Raw genomic sequence first — 16792 nt, 5'->3', positions numbered from 1 at the left:
TTCCTCTCTAACCTGAATTAATATGCAGCAAAGAGGTCTTTTTTGTTTGTGGTTTCTTTAAGGATATAAATCCTTAAGATTTATGGATTTATTTTTTATATATAAATCCATAAGATTTATATAAAACAACATTTTGAAAGCTAAAAAGTAGATGTGTGAGCACTGGTGCCAACCAAAGGTCAAGTTAGCCAAGAAAGAAGTGGAGAGCCAGCACAGTCCACTGAGACAATGCACGAAGACCTTGGGACTGACGGCCCCTGACAGACACCGCATGGATGTCTGAGAGATGACAGGTTAGAATAAAAAGGACCTGGAGAAGATCCCGCTGTCACCAGGCAACCAGCACAACCCAACAGAACCACCAGTGGGCTTCTCTACTGTGTTGAGAAAGTAGAAGCCACCCAGCCTTCCTCCTCAACCCAGACTCCATAGCAAGGTATTGTGGGTAAGCGCTTAGGTTGAGTCTCATCTGTCCTTGTGATTGGGAAAGTATTTCTCACTCACTGCCTCAATTTTCCCATCTACAAAATGGGAAGAATCAAAGCACATCTTTACTGTGTAATTAAACAAACAGGTATAAATGAAGCAAAAAATAATAATAAAAAAGAAATGCCTGGCCTACGTAGCTTGATAAATGAAAGCTGTTGTCATGATCACTACAGAATAGCAATGGCCACACAAGAGCCCTTTTGGCAGGCTTTTTCCACCCAAAGGGCCTGGCTGTGAGCAGTCCTCATGTAGAGGTGTCTGACGGCCCCGGCTTTCCCATCTCCTGCTAGCTAGTTGTAGAGTTCAGATGAAGCAAGTGGTATGTGTAACCACTTGTCAAAGTCTTTCATAAGCAGGATAAAGGCACGGGTCCCCATGGGTCCCCAACATCACACACCCAGTTTGTGGTAGGCTGCGGATCAGCACGGCGGCCTTCACCACCAGCCAGCATCCTGAGGGGTCCTGGGGAGAAGTGTGAACACGCAGTTGTGAGTGATGGCAAACACGGGTGCCCACATGGCCACAGGATGAGGAGCTGGGAGACCCAGCAAATGGCCCTCGAGCTCCCTGTGCCCGGTCCTTGCTCAAGGCCCAGATGGTGCCCTTGGACCCCACAGGACGGTGGTTCTCAACCTTCTAAGGCTGCGACCCTTTAACACAGTTCCTCAGGCTGTGGTGACCCCAACCACAAAATTATTTTCGTTGCTACTTCATGACTGTCATTTTGCTCCTGTTATGAATCACGATGTAAACATCTGTGTTTTCCAATGGTCTTAAACGACACCTGTAAAAAGTTGTTCGATTCCCAAAAGGGGATGTGACCCACAGGTTGAGAACCACTGCCATAAAACTATGCAGAGAAAAAGAGGTCAGTCATGGGGTATCACGTCTACTCCAAACACAACGCCTCATCTAAATCTAACTTCAGAACTAGTGCTGGCTGGCTTGTGTTTCCATCTCCTTGTCTAGGCAGGACCCATAACAATGTTATCACTTTTTAAAACATATGCCCGAACTCGTTCCTATTCCAGACAATTGGCAGGTACCCAGTTAATAGATTATTTCACCAGACAGCTGAATGCGTTGGCCATTGGTCAAAAATGAGATCACCGCAATCCTATGTGCTGTGTGGAGGAGCCTGGTGAAGAACAACTGGCCATTGGTTAACAAATGGCAATTTACATCCCATCACCCTACATTTGCCTCACCCGGTGTCTGGTCCAGGGCAAAAGAGGGTCTGTTTAAGTCAGGCTGGTTTTATTCTTTCTCCCCTCAGGTTAGTGTGTGAACTGCCTATCATGTCAGACACCCACAAATCCCCAGCCAGACTCTGGCTGATCTAGGGGAGTGTCTAGCCAATATCCCAGATCCCTGGCCTTCCTCTCAGATCTGCACAGTTGGAAAGAACAAATCAGGAGACCCCCCCACCCCCGTCCCGGCTGTCTAGATTCTGGTTGAATTTACTTACATGTGGATATGGGTAATGTTCCACATGCGTACCAAAAGGGGCAGAAAGGGGGAGGGGGGAGGAGGACGAGATACGTTGTTACCAAGCCTGTGACGCAGATGTCGCGCTGTGACCTGGGGTAGGGAAGATGGGTAGTCTGATTTCCCCGTGACTCATCCCCACTCTTTTATGAAATATGTAAGCACCTCCACGCCTTGCAAACAAGAAAATTCAGGAGGAAGACTTTCAAAGCCACAGCATCTCACAGCTGTAACCCGTCTTCCTTCCTTCTGTGCCCAAGAAGGTCTGAGTGAACTTGCAGCCAGACTCCACCCAGGGCTGGCCCTCTGTGAAAGCATTGTGAGTTCCCTTGCCAGCTGAGCCTGTACAGACAGAATACCTGAGAGCCACTGCCAAAACAGGAAGGCTGGCGCCTCTCTGGGGGAGACTGGGGAGGGTCAGCCACCCAGGTCTGCAGCAGCCAAGGGTGACAGTTCTCCACCTCGACTGAGGCTCCAGGACCTTTCCCTAGGGCCCTGGTCACTCTGGTCCTTTCATTTGCTCAATTAACAGAGTCTCAAACCCGGCTAGGCTGTAGCCTGTTGCCAGGGGACACAGAGGTGCTTGGGATCTATCCCTGTATCCAGAGCATTCATGTTGTTGAAACAAGCAACCAAAGGGACAATCCTGGCAACTGGGCCTCCTTTGGAGCTCCACTCCCCCTGTCCCACTGCAACACCCCAGCAGTGTGCCTCAGATCACTGTCAAAGCAAATGAGGGGTGTGAAGAAGGGGACCAGGCAGGGGGATCCAGGCAGGCCCAACTTCAGCTCTCCCTCAGCATCGCAGAGCTTCCGGATTCTGGCCCAGTATCCGTAACAAGAACTTGTCACACAGGACCTCTCTGGTGAATGGCATATGCTGAGCTCTAATAGAAATGAATGCACAAACGCTTCACGACTAAAACTGCCCATGATGCCTGCTTCCCATTCCTCCAAACACCTACGCATTACCTGTATCCACCAGGCATCAAGTCTTTGGCTAAATAAACTAACATACAATTCGTGGTAAAATTTTAGTATACCAAGAGAGTTTAGGACAGCAATAGAAATAATGATCTGAAGCCGGGCAGTGGTGGCGCACGCCTTTAATCCCAGAACTCGGGAGGCAGAGCCAGGTGGATCTTTGTGAGTTCGAGGCCAGCCTGGGCTACCAAGTGAGTTCCAGGAAAGGAGCAAAGCTACACAGAGAAACCCTGTCTCGAAAAAACAAAACAAAAAAAAACCAAAAAACACCAAAATAAGAAATAATGATCTAGGCTAGGCCAGAAACCCCCATACACTGGCTCATTCCAAGAATCTAACCATAAAGACAGAAGAGAGTTGGAAGAAAACCAGAAGGACAGGAAGTCGGGAGAGGAATCAGATGTGGGGAGAGAAGGAAAAGCAGAAGATAGGAAATATAATAATTGTAATAATAATAATAATAATAATAATAACAACATCATGGTGGCATACACTTTATCCACAGCACTCAGAGGTACAGGCAGATCTCTGAGTTCAAAGCCAGCCTGATCCACATAGCACGTTCCAGACCAACTAGGGTTACACAGTGAGACCCTGTCTCAGAAATAAATGTTATTCATCGCTTCCTCTTCCCTTTTACGGTGATCTCAAATCTCAAAGGTTTGCTTCCCCTACCAGCAGCTGCAACCCTTGTCTATTTCTAAGCCAGCATACCTTGTCAGGGAATCCCAGGGGATGACGGAAATGTCCACCTCCGCCCAGGCGAGGCTGCAGAGGACTAGTGTGGAGTCTTGTGGCTCTTAGATTTACCTCACCACCATGCCCTCCAGGAAGAAGGCTGCTGTGGGAGGCCCCAGAGGTGAGAGGCAGGCTGCACAGGGGGTAGCCTGGATGGCCTGACACTAACTCCGCCTGGTTGGGGACCTGAATTTAGCACTCCTCCGCTGAGCGCTGAGCGTGTCCATGAGCTCTGTTCCTGGGGGCACTGGGAAAGCATGCTTCGTCACAACCCTGCCTGGTGTTCACAGTCCTCCATCTTGTCCCTCGCTTCCCCTTCAAGGGGCCCAGCTCTGACTATCTGACCATGCAAGAGAAGACTGGCTGGGACTTGAGGCTCTCAGACCCTCTTGATCTGAAAGAATGGAAGCAGTGTGGGAATCCCACCTTCATCCGATGGCACATGGTGGTAGCAGGTGCCTCTGAGATCATACTGGCCAAGCCACATTCTATGCAATCTCAGGGAAGTTTTTCAAGCTCTTGGAACCTCAACTCTCTTGTCTATAAAGGAGGCTTTATCATCTCACCACGCACCCCCCCTCCAACTAGTTGTTTTAAGGGTTGCTAGGGTAATACGTGTAGAATGCCTAGCATCCAGTTCTGTTTGCTGTTTCCTCACATGTGTGTGCATGTGCATACGCGCGCGCACACACACACACACACACACACACACACACGCGCACACACACAGAGCAAGGATGTGTGAGTGCAACTCTTGGCTGAGTGTCAGTCACAAGAAAAGTTTGAATCAAAGATCAACCCCCTACCCAGCACACTCCAGGCCACTCTTGACTCCAGGTCTCTGTGAGCCTGAGTACTGAGAGCCATGGTCTTTGTTCCCCTGGCCTATTCAAGCAGAGGACACTGGGCAGGGATCCCCAAGCCAAGCAGTTTGGAAACAGATGGACAATCTCCACCCAGAGGTGCAGGATGGAACTAGGAGGGTCTGGGATTCTCCCTGACTCCCCTCAGGCTCTACTGGTGCTTTGGGGTGCAGGCAGGGTTCAGGGCCCTGGGGACCAAGGCTGGAGTGAAGCCGAGGACCCTCATTGAAATTGTTCTTTGTCTACTCCCAGACTTTGCCTCTCTCTGCTGGACCAGCAAGGAGCTAGTTAGTTGCACAAGGAAGCCTGAGTTCTCAGAAACCACCTCCCCTCTCCAGGCTGCTGCTTTTCTGCCTCTCTGAATTAACCTGGCCAAGTCCCTGATCAGTGGTTTACGAGGGTCACTTGAGAGCATGTGTGTGTGACAGTTCTGGATGAATAGCACCACCCATCCCTAGTCCCAGTGCAAAATGTAAACAGCGGCTCAGGAGGAGCAAGCCACACACAGGAGTGAGTGTTTCCGCCTAGGGCAGCTGGGAAAGGAAAATGGGTTGAGTGCTGCCCTGGGACAAGGCCTCCTGCCCAGAGGCCAGGGAACCGACAGACTGCAACTCCACACAGAGGCCACTGAGGGCACTGCAAGGCCCTTCAGGCAGGCATGCCCACAGCCCAGGAAAACACTTGGAGACAAAGCATGCAGAGTTGGTGTCCACCACAAGGGCCAGGAGCCAGGCGGGAAGGCACCAGGCTGGGGAGGTGACGCCACAGCGGTAACCTGGCCCCTGTTCCCATTCTAAGAGTGAAGTAAGGTGCTAGAGATGGGGTGCATGACAGGAAGGTGTCCCACAGTAAGGGCATGGAGGCCTTGCTCGTGGTCACAGACTAGCCAACCGCACCTGCAGGGACAGAAAAGGCCCTGCAGTCTGGCGTCTTTCACTTAGTGGACTCTCTCTGCATACCACTGTTCACTTGCCTATCTCCATAAGCCAGTACTCAGCAATTCTGGAAGACCCAATCCTTGCCCTTCTTAGCCACCATGGGGCTGACTCTAAGCTCTAGAGGAGCAGCCAAAATGTCTGTGTTCCCCTTGCTCCACAGGATGGAGCTCATGCCTATATTATAAACCTGCTCAAAAGTCCATGGCTTGAAGTATAGGCCTTAGTCAGGAACCTAAGTCTATCAACTCCCAGATTTGCCTCTCTTGGACACTGAACCAGCAAGGAGCTGAACATGGAGGCCTGGGTCCCTAGAAATTATTTCCCCTGTCTTGATTGCTGCTTCTGCATCTCTGAGATAGGGAAATACCCTGCCTACGTCTGTCACAGTGTGGTTTTGCTAAGTGGATATATTGTCCAGGCTGCCTTCTAAGTAGTAATGTGTAAACCTATAGATTAGTGCTGCCCTCAGCCTTGGCCAGGGACTCATAACTAGTTGAAGTGCTAAAACTAAGTCACTACTGAGCATTCCACGCCACCCTCAAGGTTCAGAGACCATCTTGGAAGAGAGGCAGAAAGAATCTAAGAGTCAAGCCTGGACCACAGTGAGACCCCACAAAAAACTAAAACTGACAAAACACATACACACTTTGCTCAGAGCAGAGCAAAGGTCCTGGATTTAGAGATCAAGAACTCAGTGGAACCTCGATACAGTAATTTCAGCAGACAGCAGAGGCAGGCATGCTTGCTGCTCCCTTCTTAGAGCTCTCAAGCAGTGGCTTTGGCCTTCACATAGCCAAAACCAAGCCCCCGACCTCACCAAGCAGCCTCCACCTGCTGGACTCCGCAGGAGCTGAGCTGCCCCAGGCTGCTCTGACTGATTGACTGAGAGGAGACACCAGAGGACCAGAGTGGAGCAGAGTGTGCAACGTGGGCTGTGAAGTGCAGGGTATGTCACAGAACCCTGGCAAGTGCCTTCCTGGGTAATCAAAGGATTAAGCTTGGAGACTCACAGTTTCATTTTAAAATGTAGAACCTAGAATTAAAATGTACCACATGTCACTTCATTTTCTAAGGCGTATTTTCTCTATATTTGCCTGACTTTCATGGCAGTGAGATCATTTTGGCCCGAGACTCGTCTTACATAAATGAACACATGAGCCCTCAAATGGCATTTGAGGAACTTTAAGACAAATGTTTGAGGGTGTCATGTCTAAACTGCCGTGCTGTTCAGCTTTGTACAGTGACACTCGGTGTCTTGTGCTTTGGGAACGACAGCAGAGGGTGGAGAAAGAAAGAAGGACCTTTGCTGCCAGCCTACCGGTCATAACCAGGCAGTGAGGGGTAGACATGGTAAGAAAAGTCAGAGCAGAGAGCATGACACAGAGTTGAGACAGAAGGATGCGGTGCACATACCCACCCACATACGCGTGCACACACACATATATGTATATAAATAATTTAAATTTTAAAAACATTTTAAATGACAACTGTTCAAGCCAAGAATTCTAATATCCAACTGTTGTGCTCATCGATTATCCCCAGGGAACAGGTCCAAGATCCCAGGGATGCCCGAAACTGCAAACCTCACTAAATCCTGCATTTCCCTATGCATACCTATGAAGAACTTAATTTATAAATTAGGTACAGTAAGAGGCTAACAAAACAAAACCGAATAATTGGGAACCTTATGAATGATTCATGAAATGTTGATAGAAATCCATGAATTATCTTGAATTTTCCATTTAATACTTTTGGTGGGTAACCTAAGCTTCAGAAATTAAAATTGTCTTTAAAGGAGGATTGCTGCAGTCAGAATTTAAAGGGGGACAGGTGGTGGCACACACCTTTAACTATAGCACTCAGGAGGTTGAGCATCGGGAGTTCAAGACCAGCATGGTAGGAATGATTTAAACAAGGATCCAAGTTTGGTTCTCAGCACCCCACATGGTGGTTCACAACTACCTGTAACTCCAGCTCTAACGGATCTGACACCCTTTCCTGTGTTCTATGGGAAGCCACGTGCACGTTCACATATACACACATACTTAGAATTTCAAAAAAAAAATTAAATCTAACAAATTTTTGTTATGGAATTATAGGGCATCATGGGTAGACAGGAGATGTTTAAAACACTTGGAGAAGAAACAGGCGCGGGAATCAGAATAGTGCCTGATGTCATGGAGTGCTACAAAGTGAAGCAAAATGATTTCACAGTTCTATTCTAAAATATTTTCAACGTAGAATTTTTTTTAACCAATGTCAATCACAGCTGAAGATGGAGAAGTGACACTTTCTGGGACCCACCACGAGAGGGACCTGGGAAGAGGGGTAGGGAGCTCCCACAAGGGGGGCTCTGGGCTGACACCAGGGGCAACTGAAAAAAAAACGCTCTGTGGGGTGTGTTCTACACAGTAATGGGCCGTAGAAAATAAAGCAAATGAGACGCCACGAGCTTGGCAGGGCGAATGGTGGCCAAGCGTGTGGTCTCACCCCAAACCTAAGAACCTGTAAATGAGACCTCATTTGGAAAAGGGGTCTTTGCAGACGTACCTAAGGATCCCCAGGTGGGATCTGTCTGGATTATCGGGTTGGCTGTATTCACAGTGGCACGTTATGTTATTTTGTTGAAACACTGCATACACAGGGGCCATGTGAAGAGGAAGGCAGAGACTAGAATCATCAGCCCCTCCTCAGGGACACCTGGGCTTCCAGAAACTGAAGGAGGGCAAGGACAGGGTCTCTTCTAGAGACCTGGGGGGACGGTGACCCCGAGACACTTTTGATTCCAGACTTCTGGCCTTCAGAACTCTGTGAAAATAAATTTCTGTTGTTTTAAGCTTCATGGTTGTAGCAGTTGGTTAAGGCAGCCCCAGGGACCTAACAGAGTCCATTTAATTTCAGGAAAATACACAAAGAAGTAAACAGAGTATATAGCTCAGATCAAAATGGGTATTTTATGTATGTATTACTGCTTTACATCTAATTTTAAAAGGACGGATGACATCAGGGGAAAGCCTCGATGTCTGTAGCACACTTCTAGTCTAGGTAAGAAGTAAGCCGATATTGTCTGTGTCAGATTCACTGCTAAGGTAGAGAGCTTTAGGGACCATCAGGGAACAAGAAAACCCAGCAGAAAGGAACGGGGGAGATTATAGACAATTCAAGAGAAAAGAAATAGAAGATGCAATAAAAATGTGAAAAAGATATCCTCAATGGTTTACAAAAAGCAAATTGAAAGAAAAGAAATACACACTTTAATCCATGACATGGCAGAAATTTTAAAGATTACGCCTACCCAATATTTTCCAAGATCTAGGTAATCAATAGCTCTTATCTGCTACTGGTGTGAGTTCAGAACAATCTAATTGGAAGGCAGTATGGCAGAACCCAGCAAAATATAAAGTGCTCTTGCTCTTCCTCCTGTGAATTCTATGTATGATTTGCTCCTGCAGAAACAGGCTCCCACATCTGAACAGGACGTTCACTCCAGCCATATCTGTAAAGGCTCAAGACTGGACAAATCTAAACTTCAGTAACAGAGCTTTAAACTCAAAGTATGTTTAAGTCAGTAACAGGGAAATGTCATGCAGTATGTATACTCGTATGTGCACATAACAGCAATTAATGAAAAAAGAGGCGTGAACTTGAAAGCAAGTAAGGAGAGATGTAGGAGAGGGTTTGGAGGGAGAAAAGGGAAAGGGAAATGACATATTATGATCTCAAAAAAAATAAAAGAAATATATTTTTTAGAGTGACTAAATTCCATACAGACTGAAGGATGCACACGAGGTGCCTCGGAGCAGGAGCTGGGACAGTGGCATGTGCAGTCCTGTGTAGACTCAATGCATGCCTATGTGCCCATCTCCTCCTGGGCCATATGTGCCCATCTCCTCCTGGGCCATATGTGCCCATCTCCTCCTGGGCCATAGGTGCCCATCTCCTCCTGGACATAGGTGCCCATCTCCTCCTGGGCCATAGGTGCCCATCTCCTCCTGGGCCATAGGTGCCCATCTCCTCCTGGGCCATAGGTGCCCATCTCCTCCTGGACATAGGTGCCCATCTCCTCCTGGCCACAGGAGGGGAAGGAGGGAGCAGGGAAGAAATACTCTTCCTTTTATAGGTGTCAGGATTCAGGGTGGTTCACAATATAAAAAAGAAACAGAGCCAGGCGGTGGTGGCACACGCCTTTAATCCTAGCACTTGGGAGGCAGAGCCAGGCGATCTCTGTGAGTTCAAGGCCAGCCTGGTCTACAAAGCAAGTTCCAGGAAAGGCACAAAGCTACACAGAGAAATCCTGTCTCGAAAAACAAAACAAAACAAAAAAAAAAAAAAAGTTTCCTTTCCTTGCTTTCTTTTGTCTCCCCCACCTTCCTCCCTTTTTTGAGATAGGGTCTTACTCTGTAGCCCAGGCTGACCTTAAACTCATGCCAATCCTCCTGCCTCAGCTTCCTGAGATCATAGGCATGCAACCATGCCTGACTTGTTTTACCTTTAAAATACAATAAAGGGGAGCCACAGTACAAGTAGATCTAAACAATTTTGTCCTGTTTTTTAATTTTTCAAATGTTAATTTTTGTGTATGGGTGTTTTATCTGCATGTATGTCTGTGTACCACATGTGTGCCTGGTGCCCCTGGAGGCCAGAAGAGGGCGTCAGAGCCTCCAATTCTCCAGCCCCATATATATACACATACATATACATGTGTGTATATAAATATATACACATGTATGTATATGTGCATGTGTGTGTGTGTGTGTGTGTGTGTGTGTTTTTAATACCGGTCTGAAGAGATGGCTCAGAGGCTAAGGGCTCCCAGTGCTCTTACAAAGGATCCAGGTTCAGTTCCCAGAACCCACATGACAGTTCCCAACCATCCGTAACTCCAGTTCCAGGGGATCTGAATCCCTCTTTTGGCCTCCTCAGGCACCAAGCATGCACATAGTGCATTAGACACACATGTAGGTACAACACACACAAAAACCAAACAAACAAACAAATCAATCAATCTATCTTTAAACATTAAGTAACACCGGCCAACTGAGGGAAAAGCAGAACTGAAGTAACATAGCTACACACAATCTCAACAACCACTGTTAACATCCAGGCACAGTTCCTTCCAGTCTTTCTTCAAATGTCTTTTCTCCCCTGAATAGTTGAACTCATTCTGCTAAATCCGTCCTGAAGGTTTATGGTCTGGTTTCAGTGTGGGCTTTTAACCACAGAGAAAATAGTCTGTTTGATTAAAAAAAAAAAAAAAAATGATGCCCAAAACAGATGCGAGAAGGGCCCGTTGCTATGGGAATTATTGAAAATAAATTTCAGCTCATCCTACACCCCACTAATGTATTGACCAGAAGGAAGAACCAGCATTTGAAGTCACTTAGAAGAGCAGCCAAGAGCATGTCCAATCAAGAAGGAGAACACACGAGTGGAGCAAAGCTCCAGGCAGCCAGCAGCACTGCCCTGCCAGTCAACTGTGGTCTCTTAGCAACCGTGTGAGTGGAGGGGAGGGCACCTGCGAGTCAGGGACTGGGTAGACTGCTTCTCCCTTGACAGTCGGACAACCAAAGGCCAGTCTGTTTCCCTCAGTGTGAGGGCCACCGCTGCAGGATAGTGCAAGGCCAGCACACCTGCCCTCCCGCAGAGAAGCCCCAGATAGCACTGGAGTGACTCCTGAGGACCCCTTCTGTATAGGAGTCAGCCCCTAAGTCTGGGGGAGCTTCTGGAGGCCAGTGGGGAACAGGCAGGGGATTCAGAGGATATGCAATTTCTGACATTGGAATTATAAGATCTGAAGAAATGGTACTATACACCAACTCAACTCTGAACAGTAGTCTACAGTCAACAGCATTTAAAACGTAAGACTTGGGGGGCTGGAGAGATGGCTCAGTAGTTAAGAGTACTTGCTGTTCTTCCAGGGGACCTGAGTCTGATTCCCTGTACCCATGTCAAGCAGCTCCCAAGTATCTCTAACCCCAGATCTAAGGGATCTCATACCAGCAGGCACCTGAACACCTGTGACGTACACACAGACAGACACACATACAGTCACATAAATACAAGTAAAATCTAAAACTATATTAAAAATAAAAGTGAAATGGTGCAGACATCTTAAGTTTGTTTGTTGTTTGTAAAGGCAAGGGGTGACCTCAAAGCGGGGAGCAGAGAGCAGGGAAGCATGCTGTATGAAAACAGGCCTCTTCCTAGCCCAGGACGGGCTCGGCTGCAGCATCATAGCTGGTTCCACACCCTAGCTCTGCCATGCCATAGCACAAACCATAGCCTCTTCCTTTGTCTGTAAGATGGGGATCAGTGCTCCCATCTCAAGGGGCTTGGTAAGATAAGCTATGGCAGAGAGTTGGCGAAGTGCCCAGCATAGCAGGAGCTCGGGCACAGTGGCTATAACCACCATCACAGGTCCCCGTCTGGGCTGCAGGTGGTTTTAAACACCAGTTGGCTCCGCCTCTCCCTCTCTTTAAAGCCTGGGTTTCTTTGCCATACACACACACACAGAGTTCCTGGAGTGTGCAGTACCAGGTCTTTCTACAGCACCCTGGTGACAGCTGTTCATTCCGAGGACAAGGGTAGTCGACCTTGATGCTAAAACAACACACATCTGGAAGTAGCAAAGTTCCAGACCCCCGTGTCCTTCAGGGCCCTGCCATGTAGGATACACGCTGCCAGGCTTCCAAGAGGCGGAGGAAACCCTGGGTTCCATTAGAGCAGTGGTTCTCAACTTTCCTAATGCTGCAACCCTTTAACACAGTTCCTCATGTGTGGTGAACCCCCCCCCCCCCGCCCCAACCACAACATTATTTCATTGCTACTTCATAACCGTAATTTTGCTACTGTTATGAGTCATATGTAAATTTCTGTGCTTTTCCCATGGTCTTAGGTGACCTCTGTGAAGTCCACAAGGGTCTTAACCCACAGATTGTGAACAGCTAGCTGGGTTAGTCAGTGAGGAGCTCATTCAATAGTTACAATATTCAATGGGCATGGTGGTATACACCCTCAGTCCCAGTATTGAGGGGCAGAAGCAGGCAGATCTCTGTGAGTTTGAGGCCAGCCTGGTCTACAGAGTGAGTTCCAAGAGCTACATAGTGAAGCCATCTCAATAAAATAAGAAAATAAGCCAGGTGGTGGTGGCGCATGACTTTAATCCCTGCACACAGGAGGCAGAGGCAGGTGGATCTCTGTGAGTTCAAGGCCAGCCTGGGCTACAGAGTGAGATCCAGGACAGGCACCAAAACTACCCAGAAAAACACTGTCCCGAAAAACCATTCACTTCATCCCAAAGAGTGAAAAGCTATCCCGGTCACTTGATTGTTTTTTAAGCTTAGGTAGGGAACACACATCCTTATTTTGAGAAATAATTTAGCATATAAAGCAACAGATAATCAAACATTTCAGTAACCATCTCTATGAAATGACGGTTGTCAACATTTGCCATAGTTTGCTTGTTTTTTCTTTCTTTTTTATTATTTATTTTTAATGTGCATTGGTGCTCTGTTTTGCACGTGGAAGGGTGTTGGTTGAATCTCCTAGAACTGCAGGTAAGGACAGTGGTGAACTGCCATGTGGATCCTGGGAATAGAACCCGGGTCCTCTGGAAGAACAGCCAGTGCTCTTAACCATTGAGCCATCTCTCCAGCCCCCAGTTTGCTTGTTTTTCAAGATAAGGTCTTGGTATTTTGTTCGAAATCTTCCTGCCTCAGCCTCCCAAATATTTACAGGCAGGTGCCACCATGCTCAGAAACGTCTATTGACATCAAGTTCCTAAAGAAAACTGCCAGAATACCTCGAAGCCTATTTCCCTCTCTATCCCCACATTTCCTTCCTGCTCATGTCCCAGTCTTTGCTGTGGATTTGGTCTCTGCCCATCTATTTGTGCTTTTGTTTGGAGGAAGTTCTGTTATCTACATTTCTGTATTTTTTTTCTTATAGAAAGAAATGAGGGGCTGCAGAGACGGTTCAGCGGTTAAGAGCACTGACTGCTCTTCCAGACAACCTGGGTTCAATTCCCAGCATCCATATGGCAGCTCATAACTGTTTATAACTCCAAGATCTGACACCCTCACACATACATGCAGGCAAAACCACCAATGCACATAAAATAAAAATAAATAATTTTTTTAAAAAACATGCAAGAGAATCAGGGAAAATACATGAAGTAAAACTCTGTGTATGTGTGTGTGTGCAATTATACTCATCAACATCCACAAAGCGCTGTACTCCAAGGGCCTACCTGGGTCCAGGTGGGTGAAAGAGCCCACCACGAAGTCCAGGGTTGAGACAGCCAGCAGGAACAGCAGCAGCAGTTGGAGGCGGATTATCCACTTGACACCTGCTAGGTTGATGCCCAGCAAAGCCAGAAGTACAGCCACTGAAATTCCTCGTACAGCCCCGATGTTCCCAAGGCCCAGCAGATCTGAGATGGACTCGGCGAAGCCTGTGATGTACATGGCACCTGCAACACACTGCCAGTCAGTTCCCGATGGGGAACAGCCAGCAACAGAGAGGCATCAGCTGCAGACCTGCCTGCCTGCATGCATGCATGCACGCGCGCACACACACACACACACACACACACACACACACACACACACACACACACACCAGCACTGCCTGGGAGGCCAGCACCAGGTCAAACCTGCTCTTCCACAGGGGAACCTGCCTCGGGGTCCCAATTCTGCTCATTCACATCTTGAACAAGAAAGGAATGAGCCCCGGGTTGAGAGCTGTCAATGGTAACCAAGGCAAAAAGATTATGGGATAGTGGGTCAAAGGCCTTTGGCATTCTGCCTGCATTACTCAAGAAATAAATCTCTACAACAAACATGTGCACACAGGACCCTGTCCTCAGAGCCCAGCAGCGCACTCCCACAAACATAGGAACACTGTTTATTTTAACTTGCGTGTGTGAGCATGTCCACCTCTTTTTCGAAGCAGGGTCTCTCAGTGGCCTAGGACTGGCCACGTCGGCCAGGCTGACTGACCAGCAGCCCATGGAACCTCTCACCTCTGCCTCGCTAGTACATACCACCACACCCTGCTTGTTCTTCACACTGGATCTGGGGATCACACACACGCCCCCAGGCCTACAAGCAAGCACATTACTGAATTACACTATTTTCCCTGGCCTGTAAGTCAGGTTGTTTTAGTTTGGTTTATATCATTTGGTTTTGGTTCTTTAAGACAGGGTATAAGACGGTAGCCCAGACTGACCCGGATCTCACTATAGATTCCCAAATTAGCTTCAAACTCGAGTCATCCTCCTGCTGCAGCCTCCTGACTGCTGGAATTACAGACATGAGCCGCAATCCCTGGCAGTCTTGGTCTCTTGCTTCTCTAGCTGCCAGGCATGGTGGCACACAACTATAATCCCAATACTCAAGAGGCAGAGCAGGAAGATCATTGAAAGCTGAGGCCAGTCTAATCTACCTAGGCCAACCAGGGCTATGAATGAATAATATGAAATTTAGAAGTAGAATAAAAAGGAGTGGGTGGCACATCTTTTCAATGTGACAAGGGTATCCACAGGCTATCCAGGTGAAGTCAGTCTGGTTCACTACTCACTATCGATCGAATTGGCACTAAATATCCCACACTGAGTAGTTACGTGTTAACTCACATTGATTTTTGCCAATCTATAGCAGATACAGAAATAACTTCTGTCTGGTGGACCACATAGCCCAAAGGATTATGGTTTGCAGTTCTATAACAGTGGTTAGCTTGATGTCCAACCCAGCAAACTTGTCTTTCCATTTACTGACTGGTATACACTGTAATCCCAGCACTTGGGAGGCAGAGCCAGGCAGATCTCTGTGAGTTCAAGGCCAGCCTGGTCTCCCGAACCACACAGTGAGACCCTGTCTTTAAAAAGAAAAAAAAGTATCATGTGTGCGCCAGCAAGATGGCTCATCAGGTAAAGGCACTTGACACCAACCCCAATGACATGAGTTTGAGTTTCAGCACTCACAGGGTTAAGAGAGAGCCAGCTCCTGCAAGTTGTCCTTTGACCTCCACATGCACACACATACACATTACACACATACACATATACACAATATACATACACACATACACAATATACACACACATACAATATACACATACATACACAGTATACACACACATACACAGTATACACACACATACAATATACACATACATACACAGTATACACACACATACACAGTATACACACACATACACAATATACACATATACACAATATTTACATACACATACATCCATTCATACACACATGCACAATAAACAAATGTAATGTTAGTGGCATGAGCATCACTTGGTGCAGTTACCAACCTCAGTCCCCTTCTCTCCCAAGTGTGGTCACTTCACTGACCCCCAGGCTTTGCTGGTCATGCTCATCAGTGCAGCCCTGCCCTTGCCGTTATCCCAGGGACAAATTCAGCTTGAGCCTATTCAAGCCCTTCCTTTTCCATGAACTTCCCATCACTCAGTGAATGTTACACTTACCTCCACTGCTATGTAATTATCTGGGTCCAGGATCTACTATCTCCTGCACCAGGAATACAAACACCCTTTCAAAACATAGTGCTTGGGCTGGGGAGATGGCTCCATGGCTAAAACACTTGCTGCACACGTGTGAGGACAGAGTTTAGATCCCCAGAACCCGTGGAAAAAGCTGGTCAGGTGTGGTGGCCGACGGTAATCCTTCCACTCTGAGGCACACAAAGGGGATCCCCAGGGACTCCCCAGTTGGAATCAGCCAGTTCTGGGTTCAGCAAGAAACCCTGCCTCGATAAATAAAGAGTAACCCAGGAAAATGGCAATGTCAACTTCAGGCGTCCACAACATGCAAACATACATGCACCTATAACCATGTGAACACATAATCAAGCAAGTGCACACACCAAATACAGGTTAACCAATTCAATGTTGGTTTCATCTCTTTAGTATCCTCCATTTGTTGAGCATGGTGCAAGCCTCCAGTGAACACTGTGTGATATGCTAACTTTCATAGTCAAGTGCCCTTATCTGTGACCATTGCTACTACATTGTTACTCTCTCACTCAAATAGATCTGGCTGGGAGATGTCCTGTTGACTTGGCCAGCTTCTGAAAACACAGTACAATGTCACCATATGCTCCACACAAGGAAGCCCGTGTTCCAAGGTGAACACAGAAAAGCATAAGGACTCTCTCCCAGCCAGGGTTCAGCTGAGGAACAGAATTAGTGAATGCACATGGGATTCCAAAAGGGGATTTAGTGGCTTGGCTTGCACAGACAGAGGCTGGATAGTCCC

At 47.4% G+C, this 16792-nt stretch overlaps 1 protein-coding gene across 1 annotated transcript in view; it reads right to left on the bottom strand.

Annotated features, from left to right (window-relative positions):
• Window positions 1-16792, bottom strand: part of Slc12a8 (solute carrier family 12 member 8) — a 147132-nt gene that overhangs the window by 107503 nt on the left and 22837 nt on the right. The window contains exon 5 of the mRNA XM_036203779.1: window positions 13748-13979. Within this exon, the coding sequence (XP_036059672.1) occupies window positions 13748-13979 (232 nt within the window). The remainder of the gene's footprint in view (window positions 1-13747; window positions 13980-16792) is intronic.

Source organism: Onychomys torridus, chromosome 12, assembly GCF_903995425.1.
Source record: "Onychomys torridus chromosome 12, mOncTor1.1, whole genome shotgun sequence".
Taxonomy (NCBI): Eukaryota; Metazoa; Chordata; class Mammalia; order Rodentia; family Cricetidae; genus Onychomys; species Onychomys torridus.
Note: the sequence above shows the minus strand (reverse complement) of the source record. Positions and strands in the feature narration are given on the sequence as shown.